The sequence below is a fragment of the Microcebus murinus genome, chromosome 9 (assembly GCF_040939455.1).
Source record: "Microcebus murinus isolate Inina chromosome 9, M.murinus_Inina_mat1.0, whole genome shotgun sequence".
NCBI lineage: Eukaryota > Metazoa > Chordata > Mammalia > Primates > Cheirogaleidae > Microcebus > Microcebus murinus.
The window spans coordinates 41861465-41888869 of NC_134112.1; the positions used below are offsets into that span (position 1 = coordinate 41861465).

At 36.5% G+C, this 27405-nt stretch overlaps 1 protein-coding gene across 1 annotated transcript in view; it reads left to right on the forward strand.

Moving 5' to 3' along the window:
• COL28A1 (collagen type XXVIII alpha 1 chain) overlaps window positions 1-27405 on the forward strand; it is a 160296-nt gene that overhangs the window by 28737 nt on the left and 104154 nt on the right. The window contains exons 9-12 of the mRNA XM_012757144.2: window positions 2849-2893; window positions 4111-4164; window positions 19283-19351; window positions 20437-20505. Of these exons, the coding sequence (XP_012612598.2) occupies window positions 2849-2893; window positions 4111-4164; window positions 19283-19351; window positions 20437-20505 (237 nt within the window). The remainder of the gene's footprint in view (window positions 1-2848; window positions 2894-4110; window positions 4165-19282; window positions 19352-20436; window positions 20506-27405) is intronic.

The window sequence follows — 27405 nt, forward strand, 5'->3', positions numbered from 1 at the left end:
ATTAAGACTGTCTTGTGACACCCTAACCTTTGGGGCCATGCCTACTGAATGTTATTGTGAAAAGGGTAATTTAACCAGCAAAGTCAATTCAAGCTCCAGTTGGGTCAGGGTAGAATTGCTTTCTAGATGTAAACACTGAGAATAGGCACTTTCCCAAAGAGAGTGAGGAACTTCATGAAATAAATTAGTGAAATAGTTATAAACAATGTGGAACAACTAGACATATTAATAGATAGGAGTTTGGAATTTTGAAAATGCATCAAGACACAGACAATTGGATAGGTATGTATTTTTAGTTAAAAAGTAAATATGGATAAAGTAATTAAACCGGAAACAATATTAAGTACATTAAAGGGTTCCTTACAGTGGACCCCAACCTATTTGACACCAGGGATTGGTTTCATGGAAGACAATTTTTCCATGGACCCAGGGGATAGAGGATGGTTTTGGGATGATTCAAGCACATTACATTTTTTTCTTCAGCCAAACCTCTCTGCTAATAATAATTTGTATTTGCAGCCACTCCCCAGCACTAGCATCACCACCTAAGCTCCGCCTCAGATCATGAGGCATTAGATTCTCATAAGGAGCGAGCAACCTACATACCCTACATACGCAGTTTACAGTAGGGTTTGTGCTCCTATGAGAATCTATTGCTGCTGTTGATCTGTCAGGAGATGGAGCTCAGGTAGTGATGTGAGCGATTGGGAGCAGCTGTAAATACAGATGAAGCTTCACTTGCTTGCCAGCTACTCCCTTCCTGCTGTGTGCACGGGGTTCCTAACAACCCACAGATCAGTACCTGGTCAGTACCTGGTCTGTGGCCCGGGGGTTGGGGAATACAGCCTTAACAGAACAAAAATATATAGAAAGTACATCTGAAACATTTTATGTTAAAGTGCCCCAAAATGTACAGAGTAAAAATAGTTTTCATTATAGTTAAAACAATTAACAGCAAGCCGTCAAGGTATCATAAACTTTTTCAATGAGTATATTACAATTACGGGGAGGGAGTCAACAAGAGAAAATGAAGGAGAAGGTTTAAAGAAGAGGTTAGATAATAACACTGGCTCATGGAACTAAACACTTTAAATAGCTTGAGATTTTTCTGAAAGCTTTTGACTGTAGAGTTAAAGGTCAGGCGTTTTGCAATATGTAGGCTCAGTAATTATCTCTGGGCAAAACCAAAAGAGTGATAACGAATAGGTTCTTCCTGGAGGATAGTTGAAAATGGGAGATGGACATGGGTACTTGGAAATAGAGAAGAAGGGGCACATAGTGAGTAGAACAGAAATGAAAGTCAAACAATATCTCGGAAAACTATATGAAATAAAAATGGTTGACAATTAGTCTCATATTTCATTGACTAAGATGCCAGGGGTACGAAGTGTCCCATTATTTTCTGTGCCCAAAAGGAAGAAAGAAAAACATGCTGCTAATTATAAATAGAAGATGCAACTGATTATAAGACATACTCCAATGTCAGAGATGTACAAATGTGAAAAAAATGTCTCTTATAGTCAATGAAATAAAGTGTTCTTGACGCAGAGCTCACACAAGTTTATAACAAAGCCACCTGAACAGTGTGAAGAGACACAAAAGGGAAAATATATTAATAGATGGCTAATAAATGAGAAAAATATCCAAACACACTAGTAATTAGATAAGTGAAATTAAGACATTAAAATATTATCTCATAAATCAAATTAGCAAACAGTGAAGTAACATATAATAATCATTGTTGATTGGGATTCCATAAGATGAAGATACACTCGCTCATACTCAGATGGTGGGAACAGACAACAAACTTTATGGAGGAAATTTCTCTCTTTATTTCCATGTACAGCATGAGAGAAAAGGGAGAGCCAGAGAGAGACTTGAATGGGCTTACAGTCTCAGCTAGAGTCTTCTAGGAAGCTATCTTTAGGAATGAATCAGAAGTTGGACAAAGATTCATACACAAAGATGTTCATTATAATTTCACTTAAAATAGCAATCATCAAAAATACTTAAAGGTCAAAACTATGGAAATGAGTAAATTATTATAGGTCCTTATTCTTGAATAATACTCTGTTTACTACGAGTTATTAATGACATGGCAAAATATTTTTTAAACAGTGTGAGGCCAAATAGGTAAGACACAAAATTGGATATACACTCTGATAAAATTATTTGAAGAAAAATCTATTGGGATTAAAATTGAATGAAAACATGCCTAAAATGTTAACAGCATTTGCCTCTTTGTGATTTTTTAAAAATTGTTTTTTTTTGCATTTTTCTATAATTATAAAAGTATGTTTATTTTTAACAAGTAATACTTTGATAAGCAAAAAATGTGGAAATTTGGGGAAAGAGAAATTAGGCTATGTTATACTCTCGTAAAAATAAATTTTAAAGGGTTTCCTACCTGCAGAACATATTGAAATACTTTCTACTAGAAGAATGTTGAGAATAAACAGTATTTTGTCAAGTTCCATGTCTGGAAGATGGGCAAAAAAGTGACCTAGGTGTCATGGAAATGCACTAAATTGTTAATTTAATGGACATTGCCCTCTTGGATGAAACATATTCCACTAATTTTATTGCCTTTTAGGTAATCTTCTGAAGAATTCCTTTACTATAACCAAAATATCAATATATAGGCCTGAGACTTACATCTAAAATTGTATTTTCATGATTGACTTCCCAGTTGGCTTGTCAATTAAAATAATTTCAATTTGTTGTCTTTGATGTTTAGATAACCAGGGAAGATTAGTCATTACCCAGAACACATTCCCTCCCCTCCCACCTGAAATCATTTTACTGTGAAGATGGATATTTAGGGAGACTTACTGATTTTATTCCACAGGGATCCCCAGGGCCATATGGACCAAAGGGACCCAGAGGACTTCAGGTAAGCAGGTTAAAACCAAATCTAAGTCTGGATTAGAATTGCCTAGGGAACTTTTAAAAACCCGTTTGCTCACTTGCACCCTCTACCAGTTAAATCAGAATGGCTGGGGATTGGGGCAAGGCATTAATGTTTTTAAAGATCTCCAGGTGATGCTAATATGCAACAAACTTTGGAAACCGCTTCCCTAATGTTTTGATTAACTAACTCAGGCTCCCTAAAGATAGGTATCGATAGGCAAGTCTTCTTAGTGAGTGGCTAAGGGGATGAAGTTAAAAATATTAGAGTGTGGGAAGGTGAAGAAAGACAAAGTAGTTAAAAGTAGGATGTAATTATTTTTCCATGGCTACTATAATATAGTTGGAAAAACTATGCATTTTATGTAAATTACAGTATTTGTATTGTTCCATCATGACAAGTAGTTAATGCTCTAGAATATGAACTGATTTTTCTAAGGCATTTATTTAAGTTAGACATTCTATGGATTTCAGAAAAAAATTTGGATCGTTTTTTTCAGTCTAGGGACTTGTCTCTTCTGAGACATATTGGGAGTATATGTGAACAGTTAATTTCAGCATTTCAAAAGTCTATTAAAATTATACTTTTACCCAGGATTTCCTAGATAGTATCTAGTTAACCATCTACTTCTTTGTCTTCATCTGGCATTGTCAGAGCAAAGCTGTAACTCTGGTTATCACATGGTCGTTGGAAGCTCTGACTTTATATATATGCTTTAGATATTTAAAAAATGTTTAATAGGCAAGAGCCTTCAAAAACGGAGTCCACCGGGCATGGTGGCGCATGCCTGTAGTCCCAGCTACTCGGGAGGCTGAGGCAGGAGGATTGCTTGAGCCCAGGAGTTTGAGGTTGCTGTGAGCTAGGCTGACACCACGGCACTCACTCTAGCCTGGACAACAAAGCGAGACTCTGTCTCAAAAAACAACAACAACAACAAAAAAACGGAGTCCAGTACAGGAATTAGATTGGAAACACAGGTTCAGAAAACAAATATCTCATTAATAAAGTGCTATTTTAAAAGCTACTTGTTTGACTCAAGAAATTTTATCTTATCCCATTTCCCAATTGAATGTATTCTCAATTTAGCTGAGTTGTATAGTCTGACTTCTAACTCTACGATCTCTAGGGGCCCTAAAAAATGATTCATTCCTGGTTGATCTTTTGTATACAGAACTAATTCTTGGTTTTTCATCTTGGCGCAGGGCATTAGTGGACCTCCAGGGGATCCAGGCCCTAAGGGATTTCAAGGCAATAAGGTAATCTTACTCTTTGGTTAAGACAGGCAAAGTGTCTTTCTCTAGTGCTCTATGTAATGCATGTTTCATTAGGTAGAAGTCAAACGACTCTTTAAGGAAGTACCTCTGGAAATGCATAATTACCTGCAGGTGTATACACAAAATCAAGTACATGCAGAAAGTCAGTGACATTTATTATTTATTATTCAAAGGGGGCATTATTAAATATTAGTTATTATCTGGAATCTTTGCTGTTTCCTTCTTACTCCTCATGATTAGTCATTTTATGGCTCACTAGAAACTGAAAAGCAGTGACATGTAACACAATTCAAACAACTCAGTTTCCCACATATAATGCCAATGCGATATACAGTTTATAAGAGAAGGGAATTTATAATTGTTATACCAACAGAAAAATCAAGCTTTTTTTTTTATTACAGGGAAATCTCAACTATCAGTACTCTAGGTGTCGTATCATTCCACAGATAACCAGCCAAAATAAGTAGGGGCTAAACAAGAGCTAAATACTAGAATCAAAAGATGCTGGTAAGAGAGACCTTATGAAAGACCTGGTTATCAGGCTCCCTTTTCTAATGAGGGTGGCCATTAGTTTGCTAAAAGCAAGCTTTTTATTAATAGCTCCTTTTAACTCTTCTCAGTGCTTAGTAAATTTCATGGATATAGTAAATATCTAATAGTGACTGGAATTGTATGGAATTTGTGGCAGTAATAACAGCAGAAGCTGCTGTCCCCAATTGACCTTAGATAAAGTCAAGTCTTTTAAGGGTGATGTTAAATTTGAGTTGTAGGGAGCAGATGAGAAAGAGGCAAGGGAGTGACAAGTATAGTATTTTTAATGAGATAATGACAGCAGTGTGATTTACTAGGACACTTTTACTTGGCAAATTAAAATAGAATGGGCTTCTCAGCGGGAGTGTGCTTAAGCTTCATCTGGGGCAATTGTCTTTCCCAGTCCTTTCCTGTGATTAATCCTCTCTGGGGTAAAGAAGTGGCTTTGTTGAATACTGAGTAGAAATTTTCATAAAATTGTGTTGGCTATAGGTAAAATCCTGGAGCAAGAAAAATAATATATTTTGATAGTTCACACAATATTTCTAGAATGCTTTGGCTACCTACTATAATATTTTTACCTGTTTGTGAAAAAGAGGGTTAAGATCAAACAACAGAGCTGGGGTTTGATGGTGGAGGACAGGTCCATAAAAAGGTGCCATCATTCTATATGTCTAATAGATTTACCACTTTTTTTTAAACAAATAAATTTATTTCAACAACATTTAGCTTTTAATTCCAAAAATCCATTAATTTTTAATAAAAATGAAGTTATTTTTTGGGGGGTGGTTATAATTTTTCTGACATAATAGCACTTTGTGGTTGACTTTTACAACATAATCATAAAAAGAGTAATTTTCACAAAAGTATTTGAGAACTTCAGCAATTTCCAAAGGGCCTCTCTTTAAAAATTTTTTAAATGAAAAAAATGACAGTTTTACAAAACTATAAAATATATACGACATAAAATTACCACTTAAGTTTCAATCACAAAGTTCACTGCTAAGTAAACATGCAAGTTTATTGCCAATTGAAAATATGTCAATTTCTAGAGAATGCTGATAATTGTTGGGAGGCTACACAGTGGGGGTGAGCTTCCCTTTCTCCCTCTAGTTGTATTTCTATTTAAGGTTACAAATTCAGTAGTTTCTCAACTTTTATTTTGAGACTATTAGTAACTTCTATGTAATTTCTACTACTCTTTGGATCCATTAGAGATCCATGTCACATTGATCATTAGCTAATTTTTTTGATTTTATACATTTATTAGTTTATAATCTTAAAAGTCAGGTTTCAGGGAATGATTTTGCCTCCCAGAATGTACTGTACTTCTAAATTTTGAAGATGTAATAAACTATTTTGTTCCTCAATCTGGAAATAATGTTATATTTTATATTGACTTATTTCTTTTCATCCATTACCATTTTATTACAAAACGTTTTAAAGAAAATACTATTGTAATTTGTGCAAAAAAAAAAGACCTCTAAAATTCAGTAATTCTATATTCTCTAATGGGCACAGGAGGATTATTTATTTTGAAACTTCTATAATAACAGCTAACATTTATTTGTTGCATATTTACTATGTACGGGTACAGTTTTAAATATTCATTTAACACAAATACCACCTTTTGAAGCATGGTCTGTTCTTATACCCACTATCCAGATTAGCCTACTGAGGCACAAAGAGTTTAAGTAATGGGCCCAAGTCTACAGAGTTAGAAAGGGACAGAGCCAGGATTCAAGTCCAGAAGTCTGATCATAACTACCATATCATATTTATCCCCTCAGGAAAACATGTCAAATTTCCTGAATATTTGGCCTGAGATAAATACATTTTTTTGGATAGTATGGAAGTTCCGTCTGTCTTCCTTTATAGTAGACTTTGGCTGGGAACAATGTTTTATTGAAAGGTGCATTTCTACTTGGTTATAATGTTCATCTGAAGGTACAGGGAAAGAAGAAATGGAATCACTTGGGGAAAAGAAAACAATAATGCTAACTGTGCATTTTCAAATGTTATATCTCTTATGAGACCTTAAAATAGAAACCTTCAGACTTATAACATATTCAAAGATTTCATGAGTTTCTAGGTGGGGCCTGCCCATGTCTATGAATTTATGAATGGTCTTTCTCATGAACTACAGTCACTTTCTGTTGCTTGGGGGGTTGGATTTTTTTTCATCAAAGAGTTTTTCAGAAAAGGTGGCCAGAGAACAAAAGGAAAAAAATAGTATATGATAAGTCAAGGGAAAATGTGCTTCTGGCCTAGTTTCACAAATCATTTCTGTCATTAATACTTTCCACATGGAAAGTAGCTGCTATTCTGCCATGAATGCCCTTGTTGCCTTAGCAACAAAACATAGATGTTTCTCAGAATAAAGTTCTGGCTGGGAGGCCACCTTGCCTTCTCCTACACATGAGGGTCATGTAGTGGCATTCATAAAAAGAACATCTCAGCAGTCTCTGAAATCAATAAGAATTGTAACCACACAAGTGCCTGAGAAGCCTTATCCCTAAGACCAAACTGAAACATAACTCAGGAGAAAGTACTGTGCTCTGAGGGAAGACTGAACCCCTAAAAACTCAGTGCCACTGACATCCATGGGGGTGTTGTGTTAGCTCAGCTTACAATCACATTTGAGGATTGAAGGAGCCCTCTATTTAACTAGAAAGAATGGCTCAAGATTGATAGGCCTTTCATATCATGGAAAACAAGTCACCAAAATTAATTTTGAACAAATAAACACAGTGGAACATTGGGTGTGTCCGGCCTATATTAGGTAATTTTTGCCATTTTCTTGATATCTTTCTGAGGTTATTTCTGAAGGATATTTCCTTCTCAAATATCATATAAATCTGCTGTTTCTGAAACTGTCTTTGTGCCCCCTGGGAGGGGAGACTTCTCTGTAGCATGTGCAAGAAGCTGCTTGTGCTACTTTGAAGTGTCCTAGCATTAGAGCTTCAACACTAGGGCTGAAAGGGAGTGAAGAGATATCCCTGATGTCTTTTCCCAAGGGAAAGTGCCATATGCTAATCCACAAACAATTAAAAAAATGCTGTGATATTACATTATACATTAATTTGTCTTAATAGAAGAATCACCTCTCCTCTAACACCTTTCATTGTTCTGCTCTAGGACATTCATAATATTTCCTGCAGGGTTTTTGTCCTATGTGTTTTCTTTTTGCTGTACATTTAAGTGCAAGAAACTCAACATCCCTCCTTTTACATAGGGGACTTGGTCTTCCTTTATGTTCAGTTTAGCTTCTGAGATGTTATGAAACCCATAAAGAAATAGCAGCAGACTGGTCCCGTTTAATAAATGGATATGGATAGGGTAAATAATCTCCAGTGAACCAAACATCCATCCAAAATCTATGAAAAATCTAGTATTAATGAATAAACTGAAACTATGTTTCAAGAAGGGTATATGGGGTAAATAAAATATTCAGTTCATTCGAAAGTCCACACCACACCACAATTTTTGGACACCCTACTCTTCCTAATCCTACTCTGTCAAGCTTCCATTCTAGTTTTTGAGGTTCCCAAGCACAGGAGATATTTTTCAAGTAGATGATATACTAGTGAAGAGATTTAATAAACAACAGCTAAATGTACAGGCACTGAAATTAAAACTGTAAATTTGGTAGACATCCCTATGCAAGATCCTGTTTTCTTGAAAATGCTCTATGAAAAGAGATTAGTTTTAGCAAGAAGGCTGGTCATCTTTCAGATATGGTGCTAGGAATGCATATGCAGATCCTTCTGATAGCTGGAGCTGTGCTAATCAAATTTCTGTCCTTTTAGCTTCCATGTGTTATGCCTCTAAACATTCCTAGCCATTTTCAGACAAGGACCATTTGCAAAAAGTTGAGCAGATATATGCAGGTCCATCGCTGTTTTTAAAAAGTCTAATGCAAAAGATCTAGTGGCGATGGATCAGGACCACCGCTCTCTTTTAATCTCTTTAAAGAGATTAAAAATTATGCCATGCAGACTCATTCACACACATTCAAATTAAGCAACAAGTATTTCTTGAATGAATGAATAAAAGGAATGAATGGAGTGAGTGGTCAACAGTATACAAGTCATATAGGCAGTTGCTTAAGTGGTAACTTAATTGGCAATATCGAGGTCATTGGAAACCTTTGACAGAGCAGTTTCAATAGAAAGGTTGGAGTGATGGCAATGGGTTGTGGAAGGAATCAGAGAGAAGGATGTAGCAGTCAGGAATCTTGACCAGTCTTCAAACATATTTGAGTAGTAAAGAGAAACAAGATAGTGTTGACATAACCCATCAAAATCTTCTTGTGCATTAAATAATCCATGTTATTTATACTTCTACTTTCTTTTAAAAGTGGCATGAAGACTTTGGACTGAAACTTTTTTACAGTTTCAAAAATACAACTTAGAGTCATGTTTTCTATAATGTCAATATTTTCACTAGAACAGAAAGCTCAAAAATGAAAATTTAGTAGTTTTAAAAATACATTCTTGTTTTGGTCATTATTTAAATACTTGGTTTGGCTCAGTGTTAGCTTAGTAGCTGTAGTAGGTCAATCTACTAAACACAACTAATATTTCCAATTGTGGTTTGGACATGTTCAATACCACAAATATGTGCAACAATAAAAAAATTTTAAACTTTCTCCTAAAACAAGCATCTTGTATTGATATAGAGCTGAAATCAACTCTCACACAAGTGAAAAACCTAACACTCTCCTAGCAACATCATGTTGTTTTCCACCACATAAACAATCATGTTTTGTAACAGGATATATAATCCCTTATAAGTTGATGTGAAGTAAATCAAATGAAACATATATAGACACCTGTAATTCCTCGTAAAGAATAATTAATCAAATAAAAGAACTTTTTTAAGTTCACAACTTTCTTAACAGAATGACTATATTTTTGGCTTCATGTAAAGCATTTTAAGTATAGAGTATTTAAACATGTTAGCTTTTCTAGTTGTCCAAAAATGATAATGTGCTTTCTGAATCTTCTGGCAGGCTCACAACTTTGAACGAGATAGTGGTTGCTCAGTGTATAGGAAGAATCCCTTTACAATTTTAATTACAAATATCTGTTAAATGAAGAATCATAGTCAAGGTGCCAAACTATGTGAATGTTCTTCCTTCAGAGATGTCAAAGTCTAAATGCTATTTCTGTTCTGGGCTTAATTATAAGGGAAAGAATCATTAGTAATCTAGCAATTCTTGTAGAAAGGGCTTTGACCTACATGCACATCTGCACACCAAGACTCTAAATGAGCTTATTAACTCATTTGACATGAGACAACTGATAGTGACAACTTGAAGTGGCTTCCAGAACATGTGGGATGTCAGCCAATGGCTTCAAGGTAGATGATTTCCATTCCCAAATTGCTGATGCATGTGGTTCTCAGCAGATGGGGCATATAATCTGTGTGTGTGTGTGTGTGTGTGTGTGTGTGTGTGTGTGTGTGTGTGTGCGCGCGCGCAGATTGTCAAAGTAAAAGCTCTCATGGACAAAGTGAAAGCATTTAGGAACCTAAAATGCTGCTAACATTTCCCACCAAGTTGCTAAATCTAACCTTCATGCATAGTCAAACTGGGCACTAATGTGGGACAGAATCAGGCACTGTAATGTCTTCAGAGCGATGTCAGAATTCTTTTTATTTTTTTTGGTAATTATATCAATGTCCTATATTATTTCAAGTAAGTTGCAATAGCAGCTTTGCAACAGGGAAATTCATTTTATTCCAATGGTAAAGAGTTTTTTACTGTGGAAAAATATACATAATATTATTTGAACCATTTGTAAGTGTACAACTTAGTGGTATTAAATATATTCAGAATGTTGTATACCCATTATCACTATCCATGCCCAAAACTTTTTCATCATCTCAACATAAGCTCTGCACCTATTAAGCGATAACTCATTTTCCCCTCCTTCTACCCTCCAACAGTAAGTTTTAAAGAAACATATCACACTGTCATATGTATCTATTTCCTTTCATAAATCAAGGTTCTTGTTCTTAGATTAATGGAGAGTGTCCACCCTGAATATTTTCTAGCCACTCATTTTGTGCTGTAGAGTCCTAAATAGTGTTTATTAGAGATATGATTCTCAAAAGCTCTCCTAGAGGCTGCTGACTGGGTCTTGCTTTTAGGGAAAATGATACACAATTCCTTAGATTTTGTTATATATGACAAAGTATGACTTTAGTTGAACCATTTGAATTGCCGTTTTTGTAAAACATGGGTAAACATTGTCAATGTCATGTGGTTTAATCTGATAGCAGTCTAAAGTTGAGTTACTAAAATCTGGTACAATACTACAATTTTTATTATATTCTATTATATTCTTCACCATTTCTTTGTGATTTTTGGGGGGGAGACATAGTCTCACTCTGTTGCCCAGTCTAGAGTACTGTGGCATCAGCCTAGTTTACAGCAACCTTGAACTCCTGTGCTTAAGCAATCCTTCTGCCTAGGATCTTCCTGCAGCTGGGACTACAGGCTCACACCACCATGCCTGGCTAATTTTTTCTATTTTTAGTAGAGATGGGTCTTGCTGAGGCTAGTCTCAAACTCCTCACCTCAAGTGATCCGCCTACCTCGGCCTCCCAGAGTGCTAGGCGTGAGCCATTGCGCTTGGCGACCACTTACTTCTTTGTTATTATGGACTATTTTCTTTTTCAGAAAGCACAAGTAGATAGAATATATGGCCTATGGTTTTCTCTCTCACTTAAGTATTCAAAAAAGGTTTTAATTGGAGATTTGAAACAATGGTGGTTCCAAACTCAGTGTATTTTACTTACTGGTTTATATGTAGAGTTACCTTCTGTGATCACATTATAACTAATTATAATTTATATTACCCTTACCACTAATTCAGTGACAACACTGATCCAAGTAGACTTTGAAGGAGCTCAGGAAATTTCATCCCAAAATATGACTCCTTGATATAAGGAATATTTTGAATTAAAGGCCATTGAAGATCAAAAGGTATTGGAGGGGGCTTTTCCTCTATCAGCATAAACCGGATTGACTGATCAAAAGATCAAAGGGGCAATTGACTTCCCTTCCTCAATCTGTTATTTCAATATATCGTGTGAAAGAAGATTAAGGATGCAACCAGATCTGGCCCAAATCATTTAAATATAATACCTGTTTCTCAGTTTAATTTAATTTGCAAAGAGAATCATTTACAAGTCAATCTTTTTCCCCATCCATTTGCCCTCCCTAGCACCATTTGTTTCCCCTAACCAGAATTACCTGTACTCCTCATCTCCCCCCCCCCAAAAGGACAGGTATAAAAATATCTGAACTTCATTAGGATATTGAGTAATCACTCTGTGATTCTCCCCATGTGCATGGTAAAGAAACCTTTCTCTTACTAGTCTGCCTTAACTGTGAGTTGATCTTTCGGCAAACATTTGGGGGAAAGGAGAAGTTTCCCCTCACCCCTGAAACTTTATGTACCTGAAATGACATGTGAGTTAACTTGTAAAAATTATATTTCCTCTTGGCTTACATTTTATTTTAGAGATGCTTTGTCTTCGTATGATGGCTCTTCAATTATGGGTAGATTTTTAACTATCTGACTTTTGTGTTTTTCATCTTACAACAAAGATATGAATTTAGTCTGCAATTAAATGATTTTTGAAATACTTTAAGAATTGAGAAGCCTTGAGAGGCAGTTTGCCATAGTGTTTAAGAGCACTGGCTCTGAAGCCAGACTGCTGAGGTCAAAACCCAGCCCTATATTTTATTAGCTGTGTAACTTGGGCAGGTCACTTTACCTCCATGTGACAGTTTCTCATCCATGTAGTGGGTTAACAATAGTACCTACCTCTTAGAGTTGTAGTGAGGATTAAATGAATCAATATAAGTCAAACACTTAGAGCAGCACCTGTTACATAATAAGTGCCATAGGTGTTGCTAATTTTTATTAAGCAATTAAGTACTTTGACAACCCTCTTTATACTAATATAGACCGAGCCTATCTTGATATGTTTTTCAAAAACAAGTTTTTTATTATACAACACTTCCTCTGAGACAAGAGAAATTAGGTACTAAAAATGGAACTTGATTTAACAAGTACTTGATAAATATTAGCTTCCTGTCCCCTCTCCCCCCTTTTTTTTTCAAAAAAGGGCCTTTCTTGACTTTTCTCCCAAGTCCCTGTGTAAAGTCATTACTTCACTGAATTCCAGCTAAGAATGTATCCTGGCCATACTCAAACCATTCTGCACCTACAAAATGCTCATTTGTCAGTTTCTCCCCTTTGGGAAACACAAGAACATTTGCCACAAGATTTAAAATATTCAAGTTGGTGCTATGCATATCTAGGAACTGATTTTTAAAAGTTACTAAAACATCTTTCCAATGTTAAGAAAAGCCTCAGGTATGATTAAATTGTTCATAAGTGTATTGTCCAAGAAAAGGTAAAGTTCTGTCCTCAAACAATTCAGACTTTGGTGACCATTCATTATTTATTATCTTAGGGAAAGGAAATATTTGCTTTTGGTTAGAGCCAGTGCCAGGGATAGAGAGCATTAGTTTTCTTTAGTTGAACTTTCCTTACAGTGTGATTTTAGGCCATTTATTGTGTTTTCATTATTCTTTCAGCTGAAAAAAAATGTTAATTGTGTCTGAGTGAGTTTGTAGGAGAAACTATGTAGTAAGAGCTTGATTTCATTATGAACTTAGATATAGTTGCTTCTGGTTGAAAACCTAAGTAAACCTGAGGGAACCAGGAGAGCATTTCCAGACCTAACACACCCCCAGCCTAGATCAGTTTTCCTGTTTTGTTCACCTTCCACTGCCAGCACACCCCCTGCTCCCTAGTGGATGCTCAGTAAATGTCTGATGAATGGATGATTGAATGAATGACACTAATTAGCTAAGCACTGAGAATGGGAAGCTGAGCAAAATCACCTGAATCCTCCCCACAGTCTAGGGGGCAGACATAGCAACATGCCTAGAAATGTGAAGTTGGAACTGTAACGCATGCTCAGCAAAGAGAGAAAACAGTGCTATCAATATTGCAGAGACTACAACAGGGATTTCACCTGATCAGAGACACCCTCCTTGAAGCTATGCTGCTTAAAATAAAGTTTGAAGGATGAGTAAGAATAACTAGGAAAGGGAGAGGTAAGAGCGTCCCAGACAGAGGAAATAGCATGTGCAAATACCCCCATGGCGGAGGGAGCAAGGCAAGTACAAGGAACTGAACAAAGGCCAGAGTGGTGAGTGGAGCAGATGGGACTGGAAAGGCTGCAGGACCACACCATGCAGGGCTTTGTAAGAAGCTCTGTCTGGAGTGATGAGCAAAAGGAAAGTCCTTGGAAGGTTTTACTTGATTAAAATTAAAATTAAAAGATTGCTCCAGCAGCAATAGAGGGAATAAGTTGAAACATGCTAGAGTGGATGCAGGTAGAATATCAAGGACTTGGTTATAGTCTGAACAGAAGGTAATATTAATTTGGTGTAGGCTGTAGAGGCACGGTAGAGGGTGGGAGAGGTGGATGGGTTTGAGAGAGATTTAGGAGGCATATTTACAGGTGTTGGGGATGCATTGCGTATGGTGGAAGAGGGAGTCAGAAGTGTCAAGAATGACCTCTAGGTTCTGGTGTGGTACATGAGGGATTTTGGTGCTCTTCCCTGAGATAGAGAACACTGGAAGAAGCCTAGGCCTAAGACTGAAAGATTATGAATTTGTCTTTGGAAATGATGAGACCTTTTTGAAATTCTCTTTTTCCCCAAGTCTGCACAAGACGTCGTTATATTCTTCCATTGCCACCCCACTTAAATGTTGGTACTGTCATGGTTCTGACCTGAGCTGCCACTCTAAACCTGCGCTGTCCAGTGCAGCGGCTGCATGCGGCTACTGAGCACTTGAACCGTGGCTAGTCCAGGTCGAGATGTGCTGTAAGTGTAAGATACACATCAGATTTCAAAGGCTTAGTATTAAAAAATAGAAAGAATGTGGCCACTAGAAAATTTAAACACATAATGTGGCTCTCTGTACATTTCCATTGGATGGTACTGCCCCAGACAGTGACCCTGTTGTCACCTCATTTCTGGCCCCTTGGGCCCACAGGGCTGCTCACTGTCCCTAGGACATTTCACATCATTTTATGCCTCATACTCTTTCCTCTTCCTGAACTTTTGTCCCCTTTCTTTCCCATAAGATTAGCTATGATTCCTATTTCTTTGTTCAGATTAATTATCTCCTCTGTTGTGTGAAACTTTCCCAATTCCTTAAGGCAGAATTAAACATTTCTGCCTCAAAGTCTTATGTACTCTCTTAATAACTTCATTATAGCTAATTCACATGCTTGTATTTTATTTCACATTCATTTGTCTCTCTAGCCAGATTGTAAACTTCTACAAAGTGCAGGTGCAATCTGATTTATTTGTCTAATTATGTACCCTGGTACTCAATTAGAGCATAAATTGTTATTCACCTAGTATCACCTAGTTGGTGCTCAATCAAGGTCTGGTGAATAACAATTGAATCTATACATATTAAACAGCTACTGTGTGACTGGTTATGACTTAGATGTTTTACAGACAATATCTTGAATCCTCTCAACAACGTTGCAGGGCAGATATAATTATCCTCACTTTGCATATGGGGATCTTGCAAAAGCTCAAGATGTTAGTAAACAATAGAGCCAGGATTCCACTACACGGAATGACTCCAAAGCCATGTTTTTTCCCTTGTGATTCTATGCATGCTGAAAATTGGATTAAAAATGGAGATTATATTCCCATAGCATAAAAGGGGGGAAAAACCCTATTTCCTAGGATTGTTAGTTTAAATGAGATAATATATATAAAGTGTCAGGGCAGTGCTTATAAACAATAGGTTTTATTAAACATTGGCTTTCATTGTTCTTGAGGCCCATAGCATGGGTGTTCTTGATTTCCAAGGAAGACGAAAGTGGTCCACCCAACCTCCTTGCTGACACTCACATGGAAGTCATGAGAAACAGACGTCTTCTGGGCTATCCATTTTAACCCAGTCCTGTTTGTTTTACTCACCTGTTGGTAAATGGCTCTGATGGCTAACAAAAGTAAAGCAGAGAAATAATTAATAGTACCAAGGGCATGCAATCTCTGTATGTGTGTGTGTGTGTGTGTGTGTGTGTGTGTGTGTGTATGTGTGTTGGTTAGGGTTGGGTCAGAAATATTAATAGGATAGGAATGAAGACTGAGTCTTACCAGAGCTATATTGTCTTGCCAAATTTCTAGCAAATCATTCTTACTAGGGCATTGGCTCTTCTCTCCCTGTTCTGTCTTACCCAGATGTCCCATTTTACAATCAGGATCACTACCACTTTCTTTACACCTCAGGAATCTTTGTAGGAAAGGGAAAGGGGAAATGTACAGGGGATAAACAGGAGCTGTAGGCCAATACTGGTCTGTGGACCCTATGTTGAGATGCCAGGCTCCTGAGAAACAAATTTAAACAAGCAGAATATGAACATATGTTGTAAAGGGCTATGTTCAGGTAAAGACAAGCAATCCCCCTGCAATCTTCAGATTCCTGTAATTTCCTTGAAAAAGTAATATCGAGAAATTTCTCAGTTGCTATTGGTATTTGGCCAAGGCTAAAGGGAGCTCATGGGCCCAAGGGTGAGATAGTCACTCCTAATTCTCCTGGTTCACACATTTCAGGGTAACATCCAAACCAATGCCTTGTTAACTAACCTGTGCTCCTGGTTTGTTTCTTCTCTTTCTCTTTTCTTTTCTTTTCTTTTTTTCTTTTTCTTTTCTTTCTTTTCTTTTCTCCTCCCTTCTTCCCTAACACCCTCTTTCCCTCCCTCCCTTCCTTCCTTTCCTTCAAGACAGGGTCTTGCTTTGTCACCCAGGCTGGAGTGCAGTGACACAGTCATGATCCTAGCTCACTGCAACTTAAAAAATACTCCTAGGCTCAAGGGATCCTCCTGGCTCTGCCTTCCAAAGTGCTGGGATTATAGGCATGAGCCACCATGCCTGGCCTTGGTTTGTTTCTGATCAAATATCAGACAAATACTACTTAGGGTTGAGCTTTCACTACTCAAAAAACAAACAAACCAACCAACTCTCATATTCTCTACCAAATGTATAATTTAAATGTCTTATGACACATTACAGAACCAAAGTTACATAAAAAAAACGGACAGAAAATGAATAGGATAAGTAAACTCTCAAGGCCTTATACTATTATTATTTTTTAATGGTGTGTTTTATCTCATTTATCTCTTACACTAGTCCCTTAAGTTTAGAGCTATATTTTAAACTTCACCCTATTTACTTCATGGGCCTCCACAGAGCAAATACTTAGTGGTCATTTGCTGAGTGATAGAAACAGTCACCCATGTGTGACTTGTATAACTGACAAGGAGATTATAACTTGAGAGCCCAAGAAGTTGTAAGAAAAAGGCTTTTTGAAGTGTAAATTTGGAATTTCTAGGAAGCTAAATAATCTCTAGCAGTTAATTAAGCTTTAAGATTGAGAAAACAACTTCAAATTTAGTGAGAACTTTTATGTCTAATGTTATAAAGAGGGAGAAATTCCACAACCAAGAACATGTAAAATAAGAATGGCAGTCACCTGGCTGCTCCAGAAAATTCAATCTATGTAGAAAAATAAGTACAACCCTAGAATCTTAAAAGAAAAAATTCAAGTTTATTTATGTGCCAGATTGACTTGTACTCAATAGGATGAATGGTAGGTACTTTTGAATTCAATCCACTTAAATGTCATAGAGTCATAAACTCTGACAACTGATTTTGAAACAGGTTTCCTTTGTTTTAATTCATCATGAGCCTGGGCATATCTTTTGGGGAGCTGGTTTGACTCTGACCCTTCTTTTCTTTCCCCATTGCAATTGGTCAAAGTCAACAGACTTCCTTAAGGCAATGCCTCTATCACATCAACAGAACATTGCTCTGGTTTCTACATGTCCCCTCCAAAATCATAAGCCTCTGGAGCAACTTGAGACTTTTAATATGAGTGAGAATTCATTCATTTCCTTTAATCTGAGAGAAGGCTTGTCTTAATTTACTGTTGGTTAGTGCAAGCATGCAGAGGGAAATCTTCAATTTGAATGAAGTTTTAAATAGCAAGTATTCATTAACTCAAACATGAGTATTCAGAAATCCTCCTTAGCATAAATTAAAGGTACATGTGTGAATATAAAAACACTGGAAGGTAACACACCAAACTTAATAGTAGTCTTGGATGGGTAATTTAAAATTTTCTTTGTATGTATGCTATTTAATATATGAAAACCTTTCTATAATGAAGATACCTTATTTTGATGAACAGAAAAAAATTAGCATTATAGAAAAATCACCTAGAATCAATAGCCACTCTCCTTTGCCCTAGCAACATGCCACGGGGCCAGATTCCCTAGAGAACTGCAGAGCTGTATCTGTGTGAGTGATATTGAGGTGTGAGTTTGGGCAGGCCAGGTAACCTCTCTGGGACTCAGGTTCCTCACCTGTGAAATGTAGGGGCTTGAGTGCAATGGTTTCATCCAGTTCCCAAAAGCCTTAATTCTGTTATGGGCCTGCCATACAGTAGGCTGTATTAATTAAAAATGTTCTGGCTTCTAGCAACAGAAACCTTGACTAATAGTGGTTTAAATCACAAGAACTCTTGCTATTGAGTAAACAAAATGTTTGAAGATAGAGAGTCCAGGACTGGATCAGCAGCTCAGTGAGGTTATACAGGAGCCAAGATCTTTTCAATTTTTTCTGTGTTGTCCTCAACTATTAGTTTTTGTCCTAGCGACTGCTGACTCCTAAGATAATTATCACATCTGCATGTAGGAAAGATGAAGCAGACGTAAAAAGTTTCTTCTTTGTAGCCAGTAAGTTCCCTCACATTTCATTGGTCAGAATTGAGCCACATGACCAACCTGGACCAATCAGTGAAGAAGGGAAAGGAGGTGCTAACCTTGCATTAGACCAATTATCTATCATTCATCCCACATCCCTGACAGCAAAGAGCAGCTGCCACTGACCTGCAGGGAGCAGAGTTCTGTCAGCAGGGAAGCAGAGAGGGGAGAGGATTGCCATTGGGTGGGAAACAGAATGTGTCTGCCAGAGCACTTAATAAAGATTTGTGAATGAGTGAGTGAGGGCTGCACTATGACTTTTATGGATCCTGAAAACTTTTGCCTTTGTGGACCCCTTCTTCTATAAAAAATATTAAAAATTAAATTTTATGAGGTGACATAAAGGCAAATATAGTCCAGGCTGGATTCATTGTTATATTATCATTATTATATTATCATATATTATCATTATTATGTTTATTTAAAAAATATAATTACAAAATTAAAATGGAAACATTTTTGTTCTTAAAAGTATTGTGGCTCTAGATTTTGTCATAACTGTGCCTAGTGGATAATTTGCCCTGGGTCGTGTTGTCTTTACAAATGGATTGTAAACAATTGAGGGCAGGGACTGCTTTTGTTTTGTTTTTGCCCTCAAAGCCCCTGTTGCAACACTATTCAATCTAAGAGCTGCTCAATAAGCACTATGGAGTTGACCTAACATCACTGTTTTTTCCTCTAGGGTGAGCCAGGTCCTCCTGGTCCTTATGGTCCTCCAGGAGCTCCTGGGATTGGACAGCAAGGCATTAAGGTAAAGATGCTTGTCTCTTTGCACATTGATAACTATTGAATTTATTGTAGGGGTTGGAGTAGCTGTGATTTGAACTCTCTTCAGCCTAACCCTAATAGATAAAAGGAGACTTCCTGCAGAAGCTACTTATATTGTGTGCTTGGACACTGTAATGCCCTCATCAGTGGGAGTTACCACAAGAATAATCAATAAAGTTTTTGATTTGGTTGCAATGAAAGATTTGCTTGTCTCCAAATACCCACCCTCTCACCAAAGTACTATGTAATTCTGTTAAATTTTTATGGACTTTAAACATTCACATGCAAATATGTTATTTGGAAGTGAAACACCTTATCATATCAACTACCACCACTCACATTAGATAAAAAGTAAATATTGACAGAGGTTTGTGGAGAACTAGAAACAGAGAGAACATCCATGGTGGGGTGCTCTGCATCATGCAGGATGTAACAGAGCATACGTGCTTATCTTGAATGGCTTTTCTATGTGCCTGGGACAATAAGGCTTTGATGCAGGACTGAAATAGCAATACAAAACAGTGTACTTTAAATGTAATCAAGTGTCGCCATGTATAGCATTTAAAAAATAAGCACATTGAGATGACAGGGAAGGTGGAGTTTATATAGGCAGAGTTAATGCAGAAGGGTTCTGAAGGAGATCAAGTATGAAACAGAGCTTAGAGGAGGTGAAATGGGACACAGTGTAGACAAGGAGGGGGCGACATTCCAGGATGGTGGCAAAGGGGAAAAGGACACCATATACACACTGTTGGCTTGGTCATCTCAATTAGCAAAATAAATTGCTGTCTTGCCAATTCCTACACTACAGTATGTAAAAGCTGAGAGTGCTGTATTGCATTTAGACTAGAAAAGATAGTGAACATTTTTAGGGTAATTTGTTCATTTAAATGTACCTAAATTCAAGCCATTTCTCCTCCTCTAGAATTTTTAAAATCTTTATGAATATGAAAAGTTTGATTAATTGTGCTATTTATCCTTTTGAAATCTCCAGAGTATTTTGTGCTATGTTTGTGCTATTCATTATTTGAAAACTCAAACTTTCATTCTATTATTTTTTTCTCTTAGGGAGAAAGAGGCCAAGAAGGAAGACTAGGTGCTCCAGGACCGATTGGAGTTGGTGAGCCCGGACAGCCGGTAAGTAACAAAAATTCTAAATGGAATAAAAAGGATGAATATAGTTCTTATTTGTTCCTTCTGGTTAAAATAAATGATCAAATTAATCTACCTTGTATCTTTATGAACAACAGATGACAATAAACATGCAAGGACCAAATCTAAATGTTATTTTTCACAACACTTGAAATAGGACTACATATATTAATATATGTACATATGTATACATGTATTATATATATGAGGTTTACAACTGGCTCTCTCTGGCTGTCATCTCTTACAAGATTAATCAGTTTGTACAAGAAGAAAAGAGTTCTCATGTGTCAAAATTTCTTAGAAGATAAGAAACCTGGATTCAGGCCTAACGTTTATACTTCATAGTTGACTTTCCTGTAACCATGAGAAAAATCACTGAGAATAAGGATGTTGCTCATTATCTAACCCATGAGTATGCTCTGATTGATAGTGGTAGACAGATAATACCTGTGGTATTCACAGCTTCTGCCTTATGTAGCTTTGTAAGTTTGCTATTGTTGGAAGGGAAAGAAGTTTCTGTCAAAAGACATCTGGAGGGGAAGTGAATAAAACATGACTATTCTGGTATAAGAAGCTTCTTAACTTTTCAAATAATCATTTTCTCCTTAGGAAAAAACAGTAGCTGACTCACTAAGGTACAAACAAAAACGACCACTTGTGGACAGTTGGTTTCCCAATTTGGCTTTATGTTTCGTAGTTCCTCACGTGTACTAACAGAAGTGTGTGCTTCCTTCCTGTCCTCTGTGAGTGAAGTGGCAGCATGTTGTTTGAAGGTTAGGCTCTTCACTAATGTGTGTATTCACTAATTCAAAACACAGAGCATATATGAAGGAAAAAATATACTAGACTAATATCTAGAGACCAGTGATCTAGAGACTCAGTTTTCACTAACTAGATGGTATCATTCAAAGTAAACTGCTGCAAAAGGCTTACTTAGGGTGATGGGAGAAAAAGGTAAACCACTAACTTCTTTTTTTGTTATGTATTGCTCCATAACAAACTACGTCAACACTTAGCATCTTAAAACAATAATCTGTTAGTTCTCATGACTCCATGGGTTTACTGGGAAGTTCTATATAATGTGAAGTTAGTTGAATGCTAGAATGTCTGGAATGTTAACAGTGGCCTTACTCATATGGCTGGCAGTTTGGTGCTGGCTGTTGTCTGGGAGTTTATCTGGGGTTGTTGCCTAAAAATCTCATTTCTCCTTCTCATGGGTGGCTGCTTGGGCTTCCTCACAACTTGGCAGCTTGAATCCAAGCAGGAGTGTTTCAACAGACAGAAACCATTCATCATGTAAGGCTCGACTCGGTAATTATACAGCAACATTTCTGTAATACAGTTGGCTAAAATAATTATAGAATCTTCTTAGATTTGAGTGGAGTAGAAAAAGACTTCACCTCCCTATGAAAAATGTCAAAGAACTTGCAGATATTCAGCATAATCACAAATTTTAACTTCTATAAAATTAAAAGATTGAATTCTCCCTAGGTTTATGATGTTACAGATAAAGAGTAAGAGTAAGAGTAAATGTTATAGATACAGTAAAGTCTCCATAATCTCTTTCAGAAAATAGAAGAGAAAGTAACACCAACTTATTTTATGAGGCCAGTTTTCCCCTGATACCAAAGCAAAACAGTAACAATACATAAAAATAAAAATACAGACCAATATCCCTTATGAATATAGACATAAAATCCTTAAAAATATATTGGCAAATAGAATTCAGCAATATATAAAAATAATTATATAGCATGATCAAGTAGGGTTTATTCCATGGATACAAAGCTGGTTTAACAATTGAAAAGTCAATCAAGGGAATATAGCATATTAGTAAGCTAAAGAAGAAAGATCACATGATTATATCAAAAGACACAGAAGAGTATTTGACAAAACTCAAAATTCTCATTAACCCTAATAAAACCCTGATTAAAACTCTTAGAAAACTAGAAATAGAGGGGAAATTTCTCAACTTCTACAAAAAATCTACCACTAACATCATACTTAATGGTGAAAGATTGAGTGCTTCCCTCTAAGATCAGGCATAAGACAGACAAGAACATCTGCTTTAACTAATCTTATTCAATGTATTAATAGTACTGGAAGTCCTAGCCAGCACGATAAGGCAAGAAAAGGAAATACAAGGCATTACGATAAAAATCAAGAAATAAAACTGTTCCTATTTGCATATGACATGATGGTCTTCAAAGAAAATCCCAAGGAATCCATAAAAAACCCTCCTAGAATTAATAAGTGAATTAGCAAGGTCACAGGATATAAGATAAATATTACAAAATCATTTTTATTTCTATATACTAGCAATGAGCACATAGAAACTAAAATTAAAAGCATAATACTGTATTTCCCTGAAAATAAGACCTACTCATAAAATAAGCCCTAGCAGGATTTCTAAGCATTTGTGCAATGTAAGCCCAACCCCAAAAATAAGACCTAGTGATAGGCGTGGCTATTCAGCGTATCTGCACAACCCGTGCATTTCGTCGCTGAGCAGTAAAGAAGACAACCAGCCCTTCTCAGCTGCCCCATGAGAGCTCTGTTGCTCGACATGAAAGATTGGGGCCAATGGTTCCAAAGGAAATAGAGTCACAAGAAATTCAGGATGGAATTCAGGGTTTGGAGAGTTATGATGATGTTCCAGAAGATGACTTAACTATATTTGAATAAATGTAGATTGTTGTACCATACTTAAAAAAAATAACATATCCCCTGAAAATAAGCTCTAGGGTGTCTTCTTGAGGAGAAATAAATATAAGACCCTGTCTTACTTTCAGGAAAACATGGTATCATTTGTAATTACTAAAAAAGAAAAATACTTGGATATAAATCTAATAAGAAATGTATAGAACTTGTATTAAACTACAAAATACTGATGAAAGAAGTCAAAGAATTTTTAATATATTGAAAGACATATTCATGGATTGGAAGACTCAACATCATAAAGATGTTAATTCTCCCTAAATTGATACAAAGGTTTAATGCAAGTCTTTTCAATATTCCAGCAAGATCTTTTTTTATAGAAAAGGACAGGATTATTTTTAAATTTATGTGAGCTGGGTGCAGTGGGTCATGTCTATAATCCCAGCACTTTGGGAGGCCCAGCTGGGAGGATTGCTTGAGTTCAAGAGTTTGAGATCAGCCTGAGCAACATAGTGAGACCTTTTCTCTCTAAAAAAAAAAAAAAAAATTGACTGGTGGTGCGAACCTGTAGTCCCAGCTACTTGTGAGGTTGAGGCAGGAGGATTGCTTGAGCCCAGGAGTTCAAGTATACAGTTAGCTATGATCGAGGAATTGTGCTCCAGCCTGGGTGACAGAGCAAGAACCTGTCTCTAAAAGAAACAAAAAAACAAAATTATATGGAAAGGCATAAAATCTAGAATAGATAAAACAATTTTGAGAAAGAATAATAAACTTGGAGAAATCACACTGCCTGGGCTTAAGACTTATTATATAGCTACAGTAATCAAAACTGTATGGCATTGGCAGATTATAGAATCATGATCAATGGAACAGAATAGAGAACCAAGACACAGATCCACACAAGTATAGACAACTGATTTTTGACAAAGGTGCAAAAGGAATCCAATGAAGGAAGCATAGCCTTTTCAACAAATAATGCTGGAGCAATTGGATACACGAAAAATGAACCTCAACCTGAGTATCACACCTTATACAAAAATTTACTCAAAATGGATTATAGATTCAAATGTAAGATGTAAAAGCTATAAAACTTTTGGAATAAAACATAAGAGAAAACCTTTGGAATCTAGGGCTTGATGAAGATTTCTTAGACATGTCACCAAAAACATAATCCAAAAGAAAAAAATAATTGGACTTCATCAAAGGTTTGCTCTGGAAAGACTTTATTATGAGACTAAAAAGGACAAAACCCCTTTGGCTAAAATGTCATCAACGTTTCCACCCACTCCTGAAAAATACACTGACTGTAGGAGGCTTTTACTACAATCATCTCCACTACTTTCAGAGTATTATTCTCTGTTAACTTAGTTGTACCTTATTTTCATCCCACTAAAATTATTTATTATTGTCGTTTTAGTTTTTTCAGTCAATATTTACTTAGTTTTACCCATATGTTTACCAATTTGTTGTCTCGCCATAGCTTCTCAAATTTCTCTATTCTTTTTGGCTTCTTTCTTTATTCAAGAAAAACATCTTTTAGAAGTTGTTTTCAGTGAAAGTATGTTAGCATTAAACATTTTTGGTCTGATAAACCCATCACACATAAAAAATATAATAAGTTGAAAATGTATTTAATGGTGGCAACACAGAAGATGATCCCTGACTTACAATGGTTTGATTTATGATTTTTCAAATTTACAATGGTGCAAAAGTAATACACATCCAACATAAATGTAGCCCCATTGTAAGTCATAAGGAGCTCCTTAACTTACCATGAGGTTATATCCTGATAAATCCATTGTAAAGTCTAAAAATTGTAAGTAAAGCCATCCCATCACAAGTCTGGGACCGTCTGTATAACTTTGAAGTTCCTACATTTATGTCAGAATTTCGGTTCTACTTTTCTCCTCATTTTCCATTGGGCGAGCCAAAGTCTTTGCTACTCTTTCCTCCTCTAGATTTACTGGACTTATTCCCACGACAGAAACAGACCTCTCTGTACAGGTCAACTACAGTACCAGCTTAGCTGCGTGCCACTCACGTTTTCAACTCTCTTTTTTTAAACCCTGTGATTTCTGTTATTTTCTTTGGGCTCTGCTATGCCTTTAAAAGTCATTTTAGGATGGGCACAGTGGCTCACATCTGTAATCCTAGCACTCTGAAAGCTGAGGCAGTGCTGGGAGCAGAATTGATGGAGGCCAGGAGTTTGAGACCAGCCTGAGCTACATAGCAAGACCCTGTCTTCCAAAAAACAAAAACAAAAACAAAAATTACCTTGGCATGCTGGTGTGCACCTGCAGTCCCAGTCACTCAGGAGGCTGAGGCAGGAGGACCACTTGAGCCCAGGAGTTTGAGGTTGCAGTTAGCTATGATAATGCCACTGTACATAGCTTAGGTAACAGAGCGAGACCATGTCTCAAAAAAATTTTATTTTAAAGAAAAAAATATGACTTGTCTTTCTAACTATAGCTAGAAAGTTTTAACAATATTGCCAGAACATAAAATTCTTATTTGTTTGTTGTTTTCCAAGCCACGGAGTTATGCTATGAAGTTTTGTGATTTAAGTGGATCTAGTTGGAATCTAAAATCATAACAAAGGTGGGAAAGATCCTAAATAATATATTAAAATGTTGCACCAAAATTCATTGTAAAAAATCAACAATGTGAATTTTTGAATTATTTAGAAGTACCATAAAGACTTACCTTAGGACTGACAAAGGTTCTGCTTAAAGTCTCTACTTTTGTTTCTTTGCAAGTGCTTTCAGGTTTAGTACTACTCTGTTTTCACTCCCACACTAATATAAATCTACAGATAGATGGAATTAATATTCTAGTTCCAAGACTTAACTTTGAACGGTCAGTTATCATCTTTATGTGATTACCCCTAGTTTTGTGCTGATCTGGTAGATGTAATTGATTCATGAAAAATAAATTGGTTAAGACTCTCAGGGTGATCCGTTTGTTTATTGTGCAAGGTTATTCAGAGCAATGAGAATAAAAAATAACCCCTAAAGGAGAACTCTAATTGCTTGGAGGTTAAAAAATAAAGTAGATGATAATGGACAATTTTTGCTATTATCTAGCATATTTATCTTTAATGCTTGCCATGTATTTTGGAACCACTTTTCTTGATTATTAACATTATTGAGATTATTAAGGAAAATAACAAAATTAATATAATGGACAATCATATTTTATCTCAATGTGTTAAAGAAAGCATTTCACTAATCAGACCATGTTAACTGATAATTAGGTCCCTCCACTATTTTTTTATTAGAAGTGTTCATTAGAAGCCAAATATGCCATAGTTGCAATTGGTTCTCGTGGACTTTGAAAGGACACTGAGTTTTTTTTTAATAGAAGCATTTATGTTTTTTAAAAGTGATCCTTTTATACTGTCTTAATAAATTCACAGTATAGCTCATTAACCCAAGTTAATGGGTTTGCTATTTCTCTTCTCTGGTTAATAATCATCTCCCATCCTGACTGTTTAATTGGAAAACCTGAGAATATACTGATGGTGTGGAATGTTACTCTGACCATTTAGAGTAATTAAACCTTGGATCACTGTTGTTTAAATTCCCCTAAGTGATTGTCCATGAGCATTAACTCTGGTCTCAGCAGCTGTAAGCACATGGCTCCTTAAAGCCTCCAATATTTTCACTTTCACCGTAGCTCGGGTAGTCTAGAAACACAGAGGAAGGAATATTAAGTGTTTATTCTGTGCAGCTTACCTCTCTCCACATCAGGTGTCCTCAAACTACCGCCCTCGGGACACATGCCGCCCGCCGAGGACATTTATCTGGCCCACTGGGTGTTTTTGCCGCAGCTGCCTGTCCTGCTTAGCAGCGGACTCCTTCCGGGCCCACAGTGCGCATGCTCCAACCGTCTGAGGGCCAGTGAATTGGCCCCCTGTTTAAAGAGCAATTAGCCAGGGAAATGTAGCATAGCTGGTATTTGAACCTCAGTCCAAATGACACCAAAGTCTACTTTTTACTTTCATGTAATGCTGTAAACTCCATGAGACAGGCAGCAGTTCTGTCTGCTGTTCCTACAACCTAGCACAGTGCCTTCCACCTACTAGCCATTTGGTAAATATTTGTTGAATGAATAAAAAAAATGAATGTACTGGAAAAAGACTTCCTTATATTTAATGTAAATTGTGTTTTTTCACTGGGGAAGAAGAGTAATTTGTCAATATTTTCTCTGTTACAGTATGTGATGTGA